The sequence below is a fragment of the Heteronotia binoei genome, chromosome 1 (genome assembly GCF_032191835.1).
Source record: "Heteronotia binoei isolate CCM8104 ecotype False Entrance Well chromosome 1, APGP_CSIRO_Hbin_v1, whole genome shotgun sequence".
Lineage (NCBI taxonomy): Eukaryota > Metazoa > Chordata > Lepidosauria > Squamata > Gekkonidae > Heteronotia > Heteronotia binoei.
In genome coordinates, this window is record NC_083223.1 from 13,436,674 (window position 1) to 13,449,948 (window position 13,275).

The following is a 13,275-nucleotide window of genomic DNA, read 5'->3' on the forward strand; positions in this document are numbered from 1 at the left end:
CTGATTCAGGTCCCGCAGGGCTCGTACCATCTCTGGAAGTTGATTCCACCATCGGGGGGCCATTGCTGAAAAGGCTTGCTCTCTAGTTGTCTTCAGTCTAGCCTCTTTTGGCCCAGGGATTTTTAAAAGGTTTTGAGAGCTAGATCTCAGTGCTCTCTGGGGAACATATGGGGAGAGGCGGTCCCTAAGGTAGGCAGGTCCTCGGCCATGTAGGGCTTTAAAGGTGATAACCAGCACCTTATAGCGAACACGGTACACAACCGGCAGCCAGTGCAGATCCCGCAGCCCAGGCCGCACGTGTTCCCACCGAGGTAGTCCCATCAGCAGCCTGGCCGCCGCGTTCTGCACTACCTTGAGTTTCCGTGTTCGGTATAAGGGCAGCCCCATGTAGAGGGCATTGCAGTAGTCTAATCTCGAGGTGACCATTGCGTGGATCACAGTTGCTAGGTCGCTGCGTTCCAAGAAGGGAGCCAACTGCCTCGCCCTCTTAAGGTGAAAGAAGGCGGCTCTAGCAGTGGCAGTTATCTGGGCCTCCATTGATAAAGAGGATTCCAGTAGCACTCCCAGGCTCTTGACCCTGTGCACTGGTATCAGTGGCGCACCGTCAAAAGCCGGTAGGGTGACCTCCCCCCCCGGTCCACCGCGGCCCACACAAAGGACCTCAGTCTTCGCCGGGTTCAACTTCAGCCCACTCAGCCTGAGCCAGTCAGCCATGGCTTGCAACGCCCGGTCCAGGTTTATAGGGACATCACCAGTCCGGTCATCCATCAATAGATAGAGCTGGGTATCATCAGCATACTGATGACAACCAAGCCCGTACCTCCGTGCAATCTGGGCAAGGGGGCGCATAAAGATGTTGAACAACATCGTGGAGAGAACTGCCCCCTGAGGCACCCCACAATGAAGTGGGTGTCTCTGAGAGAGCTCCCCCCCAATTGCCACCCTTTGTCCCCGACCTTCAAGGAAGGAGGAGAGCCACTGTAAGGCCAGCCCCCAAATTCCTGCATCGGCAAGACGGCAAGTCAGCAGCTGGTGGTCAACCGTATCAAACGCTGCCGATAGGTCTAACAACACCAGCACCACCGAGCCGCCTCGATCCAGATGCCACTGAAGATCATCCATCAGAGCAACCAGCACTGTCTCCATCCCGTGACCTGGACGGAAACCGGGCTGATGGGGGTCGAGAACGGAAGCATCCTCCAGAAAACCCTGCAACTGCAACGCCACTGCCCTCTCAATGAGTTTACCCCAAAAGGGTAAATTCGAGACCGGCCGATAGTGTGTCAATTCGGCCGGGTCTAATGTTGGTTTTTTCAGTAGAGGGCGGACCACAGCGTCTTTCAGAGGTGCTGGAAAATGCCCTTCCATCAGGGATCTGTTTATGATATCCTGTACAGGATATCTAAGCTCCCTCTGGCAAGCTTTAATAAGCCAGGAGGGGCAGGGGTCCAGATTACAGGTTGTAGGGCGAGCAGACATGAGAATATGCAGCATTTGCAGAATCATGGTCACATGATACTAAGCCAATAACACACAAAAAGACACACACACAACAGAAATTTAGACAGAAAAATCAGTATTAGAATTGGGTGTTTAATCTGGTATTTCACCTGAGAACAAATGTAAACTAGAAGCCATTTGTTTCAGCAATGACCAACGTTTAGGCAATAGACTGCCAACTGGGCACAGTTATCATATGGACATATGAAGCTGCCTTCTACTGAATCAGACCCCCCTGGGTCCATCAAAGTCAGTCTTGTCTACTCAGACTGGCAGCTGCTCTCCAGGGTCTCAAGCTGAGGTTTTCCACACCTATCTGCCTGGACCTTTTTTAGTTGGAGATGCCGGGGATTGAACCTGGGACCTTCTGCTTACCAAGCAGATGCTCTAACCACTGAGCCACTGTACCTCCCTAGAGGGCTGATTATCAGCAAGCAATGGTGCTGGACGGACTGGCTCGAAGCTCACTGGCAACCCACCCGCCTGTCCTCTCAGTTTGTGCTGCTCAGGACTGCTGTATGGATAAAGAGGGCAGAACCCAGACATGCTGTAGTGAATTCCCTGAAGGGAGGAATGTGGTAGGGACCAGTTTGTATGCACGTTTAAAAGTAAGTCTGGTTTGCTGGTGATTTTTATCCAATTCATTCTGAATTTTTGTATCTTGACATTTCATACATCGGGAAAGAGAGGGGGGGGAGAGAAAAGAAGAAGGAGAAGATGATGGTACTGGATTTATATCCCGCCCTATACTCTGACTCTCAGAGTTTCAGAGCGGTCACAATTACCTTCCCCCCACCCAAACTGACACCCTGTGAGGTAGGTGGGGCTGAGAGGGTTCTCACAGCAGCTGCCCTTTCAAGGACAACTCCTGAGAGAGCTACGACTGACCCAAGGCCATTCCAGCAGCTGCAAGTGGAGGAGTGGAGAATTAAACCCAGTTCTCCCAGACAAGAGTCTGTGCGCTTCACCACTACACCAAACTGGCTTATAGAGACAGGGAGAGGGAGGGGAGAGAGGGAGGGAGGAGAGACAGGGAGAGGGAGAGAGAGGGAGGGGAGAGAGGGAGGGAGGGGAGAGAGGGGGAGGGGAGAGACAGGGAGAGGGAGGGGAGAAAGGGGGAGAGGGAGAGAGAGGGATGGGGAAGAGAGATGAAGAAAGGGAGGGAAGGAGAGGGAGGGAGAGATAGGGGAGGGAGGAAGAGGGGGAGAGAGAGAGAGATTCAGGTGAGTAGCCACGTTGGACTGAAGCAGCAGAACAAAATTTGAGTCCAGTGGTACCTTTAAGATCAACGAAGTTTAATTCTGGGTATAAGCCTACCTTTCCCAGATTACTTCATCCCAGTTACACCGCTCTTTTATGTTAGTAAGACTCGATGTTCTACCCTCAGCGGTATTGTCTGGGAGGTTTCCCAACTTCCCTTATCAGGATAGAGTCTGCCCATGTAATGGAAGGCACCTTGAAACGGTCGCCCATGTCTTACTTTAGTGTGATTTTCATGGGGAAGTGCGGAACTGTATAATCAAACCTATTCTGTCTAATTTTTATGGATTACCTGAAGCGAAGTTAGGGTTTTTTTTTCCTACTATCTGACCAATGTTCCCATATCACAAGCCTGGTTGCAAAGTACCTTTTGGCTGCCATAACAATCAGGGAGCAAAAGACTAGCTCCCCTTCTTGGTATTTGACTGGTTTTTATAGCTGAAACTCCATGTAAATTTGCTATGCTGTACTTTTTATTTCTATGCCAATAAAGGTATTTGGATTGGATTGGTATAAGCTTTCATGTGCACACAGTTCTTCAGAGAGAGAGAGAGAGAGAGAATTTCATAACCTGTGCCACCACGTGCCAGAGGAATGCACACTGCAACCCTAAACAGAGATACACCATTTCAAGTCCACTGACCAAAGAACTTAGAAGTGTGTACAGAACTCTGCTTGCAATTCCAGTGTTCAAAATCTGGGACAAACCAGATGTTACACCCACTGCAAGGCAGGCCAGTGGTCCCCAAACTGTTTTACAGACAGATGTGATGTTGAGGGTCTAACACTTCTGAGCATCCTGGGCCCCAGCGCAGGCACAACGCTTATGTGGAGCCAGAATGGCTGTGCATGGGGAGGGAGGGGGAAGTCCCGCCTCTTCCTGCTCCCTGGCCCCTTGCTGGCCCTAGAACTCTTGCGAAGGGTAGATCCCCAACATCATGGATGTCTGCGAAATGGGCTCGGCAAGCCCCGCTGGACCGGTGGCAGATGCAATGTCTGGTTTGGCCCGAGTCTCTTTGCCACTGTGAAGATATCTGTTGAGACTGGGAATGGAAAACTTTGGGATCTGGAGGAACAAGGGCTGCCAGATCTTACTTTTGCTCGAGTGGGAAACGTTGGCGGGAGTTCCAGGGGTGGGCGGGGACATCACACAATGTCCCCAGCACAATGACATCACCTAGAAATGTTATCGCGACCGGGGACGTTCTGGTATTTGGGTTAACTCTATGGTTTTTTTCAGTCGCAAAATGATAGAGCAGGGATGGCCAGCAGTAGCTCTCCAGATTTTTTTTGGCCTACAACTCCCATCAGCCCCAGCCACTGGCCGTGCTGGCTGGGGCTGATGAGAGTTGTAGGCCAAAAACATCTGGCCTACCGTTGGCCACCCCTGCGATAGAGTATGCCCACATACCAAAGCGTCCCTGCACAACATCCCTGCCATGATGATGTCACTTCTGAGTGACATCATTGCATTGGGGATGCTAACATCCCTGTTTGGGGGTGGGGCCAGCTGGCTGCCGGTGGGTTGAAGACCCGAAAACTGGGGATTCCCTGGCACTGCACCTCACCTCAAAAAGGATATTATAGCATTGGAAAAAGTCCAGAAAAGGGCAACTGGAATAATTAAAGGGCTGGAACACTTTCCCTATGAAGAAAGGTTAAAACGCTTGGGGCTCTTTAGCTTGGAGAAACGTCGACTGCGGGGTGACATGATAGAGGTTTACAAGATTATGCATGGGATAGAGAAGGTAGAGGAAGAAGTCCTTTTCTCCCTTTCTCACAATACAAGAACTCGTGGGCATTCAATGAAATTGCTGAGCAGTAGGGTTAGAACGGATAAAAGGAAGTCCTTCTTCACCCAAAGGGTGATTAACATGTGGAATTCACTGCCACAGGAGGTGGTGGCGGCTACAAGCATAGACAGCTTCAAGAGGGAGTTAGATAAAAATATGGAGCAGAGGTCCATCAGTGGCTATTAGCCACAGTGTGCATATATGTGTGTGTATATATATAAATTTTTTGGCCACTGTGTGACACAGTGTTGGACTGGATGGGCCATTGGACTGATCCAACATGGCTTCTCTTATGTTCTTATTATGTTTTTATGGAATGGCAACCCTAGAAGGAATGCAAACTTTGAGCTATATCCCACCGTCCCAGAAGACTTTGGGCCAAAGTTGGGATGTGTGTGTGTTGGGATTTTTGTTAAACCAACAAAATAATACCATCTCTAGATTGCTTGTGTATGCCATTTCATACATTGCTGCACCTTTTTTCCCCATTATTGCACCTGATAGGAAAATTACAACTCTTCTCCCACTACCGACAAGCCACGCCCTCCTGCAGTCGCCCATCGTACCGGATTGCATCATAATTCGTCACGCTCGAGGAACATCCAAAAGGTTCCTACTGAAAGAGACGTCATGGGCTGAATTTTAAACTCTATATCCCTAATTTAATCGTGCGGTTTCCAAAGAAGCATACTCACGTTATACTAATTAATTGGAACAAATTAAAAATATGGGCCGTGTGTTGGGAAAACTTTTATTATTGATGTAATCACAGTAATTATACTCACAAATAGGTCTGACTAACTGTCTTCTAACGCCAAACCCAGGATTATGCAGCTGATTAACAATAAGGGAAAACTGCAACTCGGGGAAGCTGCACAGATCAAAGGACGCTTGTTTTCCCTCACACCGACCCCCTCCCACATTTCTCAGCATTTCTTGAATGAGAGGGATCTCCATTGGTGGGGGGAGACCCCCTTCCTGCCTTAAGTGATATTTCCAACAGAAGTCAGAAAGGAGACACTGTAAAAGGGTGGGGCAAAAGGCACTCCAATATCAGAATCTAGGGTTGCTAGGTCTTACCTGGCTCCTGGCATAAAAACATAAGGGAAGCCATCTTGGATCAGGCCAATGGCCCATCCAGTCTGACACTCTGTGTCACACAGTGGTCCCAAAAAAGGAGGTCCATCAGTGGGGCCAGGACACTAGAAGCCATCCCGCTGTTTCCCTCCCAAGCACCAAGCATCACTTGCCCCAGACAGAGAGTTTCAACAATATGCTGTGGCTAATATTTATTTATTAGGGAGGGGCGGTGGCTCAGTGGTAGAGCATTTGCTTGGCAAGCAGAAGGTTCCAGGTTCAATCCCCGGCATCTCCAAAAAGGGGTCCAGGCAAATAGGTGTGAAAAACCTCAGCCTGAGATCCTGGGGAGCTGCTTCCAGTCTGAGTAGACAATACTGACTTTGATGGACCGAGGGTCTGATTCAGTAGAAGGCAGCTTCATATGTTCATATATGTTCACTGATGGACCTCTGCTCCATATGCTTATCCAATACCCTCTTGAAACTGGCTATGCCTGTAGCCGCCACCTCCTGGGGCAGTGTGTTAATCACCCTTTGGGTGAAGAAGGACTTTCTTTTATGCATTCTTTTATGCATTCTAACCCGACTGCTCAGCAATTTCATTGAGTGTCCACAAGTTCTCGTATTGTGAGAAAGGGAGAAAGGGAGAAACATACCTCTTCACCTAAAGGAATCTTCATGTGCCACGACGTGCCCAGTGCAATGACATTCACCCGGAAGTGACATTATCACGACAGGCACATCGGGGGCGGGGGGCGCTCTAGCACTTTGGAAAAAACTCTATGATTATCGCAGAATTTTTTCCCAAATGCTAGAGCGTTCCCCCCATGACGTGCCCGGCGTGATAATGGCACTTCCGGATGATGCTGTCATACTAGGCACACCACAGCCCACCGGTGCTCTTTGAGGGCGCGGCTCCCCGTGCCAGACAGTTCCGTAGCGGCGGGTTGGAGGCCCCGAAATTGGGGGAAACTCCACCTCCGGAGGGAGGCTAGGAGCCCAATCAGAATACGATCCCACGAACTCTAAGCTAGTCCAGGAATCCTTGCTCTGACAATGAAGACCACAGCAGGGTGCAACATTGTGTAAGAATTCACCCCCCCCTCCCCCCAAGCTGCCATTTCCTCTAGAGCAGGGGTGGGGAACAGTGGCTCTCCGGATGTTTTTTTTGCCTACAACTCCCATCAGCCCCAGCCATTGGCCATGCTGGCTGGGGCTGATGGGAGTTGTAGGCAAAAAAAACATCTGGAGAGCCACTGTTCCCCAGCCTTGCCGTAGAGGAACTGACTTCTACAGTCTGGTGAACAGTTGCAATTCCAAGAGAACCCCAGGCCTCACTTTAATAGGGACACTAACTAGACGCTTAAGGTTTCTTAACAACGGCACTTAATTAATGGCCCTGAACTGGATGACCCAACCTAGCCGGATCTCATCAGATCTTGGAAGACTAATAGGGTCAGCCCCGGTTAGTCCTTGGACGGAAGACCTCCGTGGAAGTCCAGGTTTGCTATACAGAGGCAGGCAATGGCAAACGACATCCGAACGTGTCATCTTCAAGGCTCCAGGAGGATTGGCTACATCAGGGGGTGTGGCCTAGTATGCAGGGTGTAAGTGGAATAAAATTTACAAATCGATAACCATCGAGTGTCCCATTTGGTTGACAGTTCTGGCTCACTCTGTGTAATCCGCCTTGGGTCCCGGTGGAAAGGTGGATTACAAATAACATAAATATAAAAAAAAAAACCCCAAGCATCTGTAGGAAAGATTGTCTCAAGAACACTTTTAGAAAAAATTCTGCTTTCACTCTCTCTCTCTCTCTTTTTTAAAGACAACTTCTAATACATGCTGCTGATAAGGTATTTGGACAAGAACAGGCATTTTTGGTTTTCAGCGTAAGGTTCTGTGGACAGGAGACTAGCTGCCTCTTGGACGGACTGCTTGGTGGGGAAGACCAAACTATACCCCAAGATGAAACGATACTCATCGAAACTTTCATGAGGTTCTCCTGAAGCTGAGCGACTGAAGTTTCCGTGTACAATTCTGGTATCTGCTGAACCAGAGAGCTGTTATTTTTCGTTTCAGTTCAGCAATATTTACCAAGTCTATCAGCTTGGACTTATCTGACTGTTTGAACTTATCGGAAGACAATAAGTCGCTGGAGGGATGATAGATAGCGGCGCTTCTTTCGAGCACTGATTTCGGTCACGGGCCTTCTGGAAGCCTCTGTAGGCAACAGAGAAATTGTCTACTATGGATAGTTTCCCTCTAGGTGCTCTCATTATTCTGATTATTATATTCTCAAACTACAGATACAATGACATGACTTTTTTTGGTAGCAGGAACTCCTTTGCATATTAGGCCACCCCCCACCCCTGATGTAGCCAATCCTCCAAGAGCTTACAGGGCTCTTAGTACATGGCCTGCTGTGAGCTGGCTTGGCTACATCGGGGGGGGGGGGCGTGGCCTAATATGCAAAGGAGAAGAAGATGATATTGGATTTATATCCCGCCCTCCACTCCGAAGAGTCTCAGAGTGGCTCACAATCTCCTTTACCTTCCTCCCCCACAACAGACACCCCGTGAGGTAGATGAAGATATTGGATTTATATCCCGCCCTCCACTCCGAAGAGTCTCAGAGCGGCTCACAATCTCCTTTACCTTCCTCCCCCCCAACAGTCACCCTGTGAGGTAGATGAAGATATTGGATTTATATCCCGCCCTCCACTCCAAAGAGTCTCAGAGAGGCTCACAATCTCCTTTACCTTCCTCCCCCACAACAGACACCCTGTGAGGTAGATGAAGATATTGGATTTATATCCCGCCCTCCACTCCGAAGAGTCTCAGAGTGGCTCACAATCTCCTTTACCTTCCTTTACCTTACCCCACAACAGACACCCTGTGAGGTGGGTGGGGCTGGAGAGAGCTCTTACAGCAGCTACCCTTTCAAGGACAACCTCTGCCAGAGCTATGGCTGACCCAAGGCCATGCCAGCAGGTGCAAGTGGAGGAGTGGGGAATCAAACCCGGTTCTCCCAGATAAGAGTCCGCACACTTAACCACTACACCAAACTACACCAAGGAGGAGAGGCGATTCCCAAGATTCTGGATTAGTTGAGCTTTGGCCGCTTTGAAGACTGCAACTGGGACCTCGTTAAGTGAAGTGAAGTTGTTAACCGAAAGGAGATTTTCCTCTTCTTATGATGTCAGCCTGAAGAAGGGCTTTGATTCCTGAAACGTGGACTTGTCCGGAAAACGGTCAGAAATGTTATGAAGAATTGAAACATATCGCTTAAAACTCCTTTCTGCATAGAAGCATTCCAGCAACCTTTTTAAAACAGACTGTTTTGAAATGGACTCTACACCTTTGAGAATACCTTCGTATGCTCCCATGATTGATGGGACTCTTTCAAGAAACATCTGGTTGTTATAAGTGGTTTACTCATTTTTTGTAACATATACAATACATATAGGTTTAGCCAGGGGTGGAATTCTAGCAAAAGCTCCTTTGCATATTAGGTCACACACCCCTGATGTAGCCAGTCCTCCTGGAACTTACAGTAGGTCGTGTACTAACAGTCCTGTAAGCTCTTGGAGGACTGGCTACAGGGGTGGAATTTTAGCAGGAGCTCCTTTGCATATTAGGCCACACACCCCTGATGTAGCCAATCCTCCTGGAGCTTAGAGAAGGCCGTGTACTAACAGTCCTGTAAGCTCTTGGGAGGATTGGCTACAGGGGTGGAATTCTAGCAGAAGTGCCTTTGCATATTAGGCCACACCCCCCAATGTAGCCAATCCTCCTGGAGCTTACAAGGCTCTTTTTTGTAAACTCTTGGAGGATTGGCTACATGAGAGGGGTGTGGCCTAATATGCAAAAGAGCTTCTGCTAGAATTCCACCCCTGGGTTTAGCATCTTAGAACATAGAGTGTACTATTTTATTGCCTGAGGTTTTTTCCCCGTGTCCTCTTTTTTTATATCTTCTGTGCATGGAGCAGAGGTAACTGGTGGGGGGGGGGGTGGGGGGGGGGAGAGTTATTTGTGAATTTCCTGCATTGTGCAGGGGGTTGAACTAGATGACCCTGGAGGTCCCTTCCGGTGGCTTTATGATTCCTGTCCTGAACTGTGCCAGGAAAGGGAATTCCAGGACCAAATCAGAAGCCCACTGAAAACCATTTGGTGAAGACTTTCTTTTGGTTTCAGCACAAAACCTAGGATAATTCGTATTAGAAGAACTGCGTTAGGTCTATAAATTTACCAGGAAAACAGCAGTTGGCCCTATTGGGGGGAGGGGGTCAAGAAGAAGAAGAAGAAGAAGAAGATATTGGATTTATATCCCACCCTCCACTCCAAAGAGTCTCAGAGCGGCTCACAATCTCCTTTACCTTCCTCCCCCACAACAGACACCCTGTGAGGTGGGTGGGGCTGGAGAGGGCTCTCACAGCAGCTGCCCTTTCAAGGACAACCTCTGCCAGAGCTATGGCTAACCCAAGGCCATTCCAGCAGCTGCAAGTGAAGGAGTGGGGAATCAAACCCGGTTCTCCCAGATAAGAGTCCGCACACTTAACCACTACACCAAACTGGCCACCAGGAGGGCTCAGCATGCCTTCTAGCTATAGGGGGATACTGAGCGGTAACTGCTATTTGCAAATGAAACTGATTCAGTAAAGACATTTAACAGTATAAAGTAGCAGGAGTCGAGCGGTGCGAATTGCACGGATGTTGATCATCCATACTTCACTCCAGGGGTCGTTCGGTAGGAAAAAAAGGTGGTGGAGCTCATTCAGGGATTGATATGCAGCTGCACCTACTATTCAAGGGACAAGGTGGGAAGGAAGAGGTGAAACCCTCAGAAAGGTTCAGGAGCTGTGCTCCTGTGAGCTCCCGCTGAATCTGAGGTCTGCGTCACTTCCTCCAAAAGTCCAGCTAATACAACAGTCGGTGAAGTCGCAAACAAACAAAATGCTGTGGACACCACACAAGGACAATCACACATCAACATAACTAGTGCATGGCCACCGCTCCCCCAATAGCTCTGAGCATGTAAAAGTCTCTTCCCCACCAACATATGCTTTAAACCGACAGATATTCTCCTGATATATTCCTATATAAGTAAATACAGGGGTCATTCCGTAGAAAAAGAGGTGCCGGAACTCATTAGCACAACTCACTCGCATATGCCCCACACCCCTGACATCACCGGAAGGTGTACAAAATTATATCAGCTCAGCATCTACCTTGAAATGCTTCTTGAATGAGAATTGTCATCATGAAACCTTACTCCCATCATACTTTTAAAATTGCTTTCTCCTCTGCGGCCTCAGCGGCATGAGGAAGATTTCCACCAGTCTGCTTTATAGGTTTTGGTGATTTCCCCAATTTTTTTAATGGGGAAAAATAATAGAAAGTTTGTCAAATCTGAGTTCAGCAAAATGCTCCAGGAGGTTTGAACAGTGGAGCCCAGAAGCAAGCATTTGTAGGGGAGGGGAAAGGAAGGGAGCGAAGGAAGGAAGAAAGGGAGGGAGAAGGGAGGGAAGGAAGGGAGTGAAGGAAGAAAGGGAGGGGAGGAAGGGAGCGAAGGAAGGAAGAAAGGGAGGGAGGAGGGAGGGAGGGAGGAAAGGAAGGGAGCGAAGGAAGGAAAAAAGGGATGGAGAAGGGAGGGAGGGTGGGAGGGAGGGAAGGAAGGGAGTGAAGGAAGGAAGAAAGGGAGGGAGGGAGGGAGGGAGGGAGGGAGGGAGGAAGGAAGGAAGGAAGGAAGGAAGGAAGGAAGGAAGGAAGGAAGGAAGGAAGGAAGGAAGGAAGGAGGAGGGAGGGAGGGAGGGAAGGGAAGGGGAGGGAAGGGAAGGGAGGGAGGGAGGGAGGGAGGGAGGGAGGGAGGGAGGGAGGGAGGGAGGGAGGAAGGAAGGAAGGAAGGAAGGAAGGAAGGAAGGAAGGAAGGAAGGAAGGAAGGAAGGAAGGAAGGAAGGAAGGAAGGAAGGAAGGAAGGAAGGGAGGGAGGGAGGGAGGGGCACAATAAAATTTAGAGGTTCCGGAGCTCTGCTCCTGTGACCTCCTGACCAAAATGAGGCCTGAGTAAAAAAAACCCTTGTAGTGTATATGCACATGAGTTCAGTGTCATTTCGCCGCAACACTTGCTAGCTCAACGCGCAATTAATACTCACTGTTGTGCTTGAAGACTCTGATCGTAGCACCCGACAGCCTGGCGCCCAGGACGAGAGAACTGTGGTTCAGCTCATCACTTAAAATAAGACACCCCTGTGGGAACACATAATAAAGGACAGTGAATGAGAAGAGGGAAGCCAGTCCACTCGATAGCATTCACACGGACGCAGGAAACTGCCCTTTTACTGAATCTGACCTTCAGTCCATCAAGGTCAATATTGTCTACTCAGACTGGCAGCCGCTCTCCAACGTCTCAGGCTGAGGTCTTTCCCATCACCTCCTGCCTGGTCCCTTTAACTGGAGATGCTGGGGATTGAACCTATGGCTTTCTAAATGCCAAGTAGATGCTTCTACCCCCGAGCCACTACACCTATTAAGGTAGTCCCTGTGCAAGCACCAGCGTTTCTGACTCTGGGGGGACGTCGCATCACGTTGTTTTCACAACAGACTTTTTACGGGGTGGTTTGCCATTGCCTTCCCCAGTCATCTCCACTTTCCCCCCAGAAAGCTGGGGACTCATTTTACCAACCTCGGAAGGATGGAAGGCTGAGTCAACATCAAGCCAGCTACCTGAACCCAGCTTCTGCCGGGATTGAACTCAGGTTGTGAGCAGAGACCTTTGTGAGCAGAGACTGCAGCTTTACCACCCTGTGCCATGGGGCTCTTAATACACCTATTACCAGGGTTTTATTGCTGAAAAAAGAAGTGCCGGAACTCTCAAGAGGGAAATGAAGCAGAAATACACGGGTGTCCCTCATGATTTTTTTTTTTAATTTTCATTTTTAAGCTCTTTTATATAGGCAACCCGAATAAAGTACAGCTACAGTCTTTCATATCATTTTCAAACCAAAATACGAGATAGGTTGCCGTTATGGATTCTTACCACAACACCGAATCGCAGCAAGCGTACTAGTCAACGAAACAAAGGCGAATCTTCGGTTCTAGACGTTTTGAGATGTTTTTAATTCACTGGAAAATAATACGTATCCAGGCCGACCATTTATTCGCCATGTTATGTGACGACGGACTACCCTCAAATCGCTCCGCCCAATCTGTAATTTTGTCCAGCGTGAAACCTTCCGACATATTTTGAGAATTTTGTTTCCACAGAGGTTCAAGAACTCCGTTCCACTGAGCTCCCACGGGCGGGGGGGAGGGAGGCCCTGCCTATTACAATGAAGCCTTGAAGAGCTCCGTGGTGCAAAGTGGTAAAGCTGCAGTACTGCAGTCGGAACCCTCTGCTCACGACCTGAGTTCGATCCCGGCGGAAGCTGGGTTCAGGTAGCCGGCTCAAGGTTGACTCAGCCTTCCGTGGACTCAATGACCCTGGAGGTCCCTTCCAACTCTATGATTCTAACTAGAGCAGAGGCTCCCAACCTTTTTGGCACCAGGGACTGGTTTCATGGAAGACAATTTTTCCACGGACTGGTGTAGGGGGGTGGCGCTGGGGTTTTTGCTGCCCCAGGCTGCCCCTGCCCTCCATGGGGG

The 13,275-nt window shown here is 49.3% G+C and overlaps 1 protein-coding gene across 1 annotated transcript in view; it reads right to left on the reverse strand.

Moving 5' to 3' along the window:
- The window catches only part of SPTLC3 (serine palmitoyltransferase long chain base subunit 3), a 96,713-nt gene that overhangs the window by 55,641 nt on the left and 27,797 nt on the right, over positions 1-13,275 (reverse strand). The window contains exon 5 of the mRNA XM_060257660.1: positions 11,787-11,880. Within this exon, the coding sequence (XP_060113643.1) occupies positions 11,787-11,880 (94 nt within the window). The remainder of the gene's footprint in view (positions 1-11,786; positions 11,881-13,275) is intronic.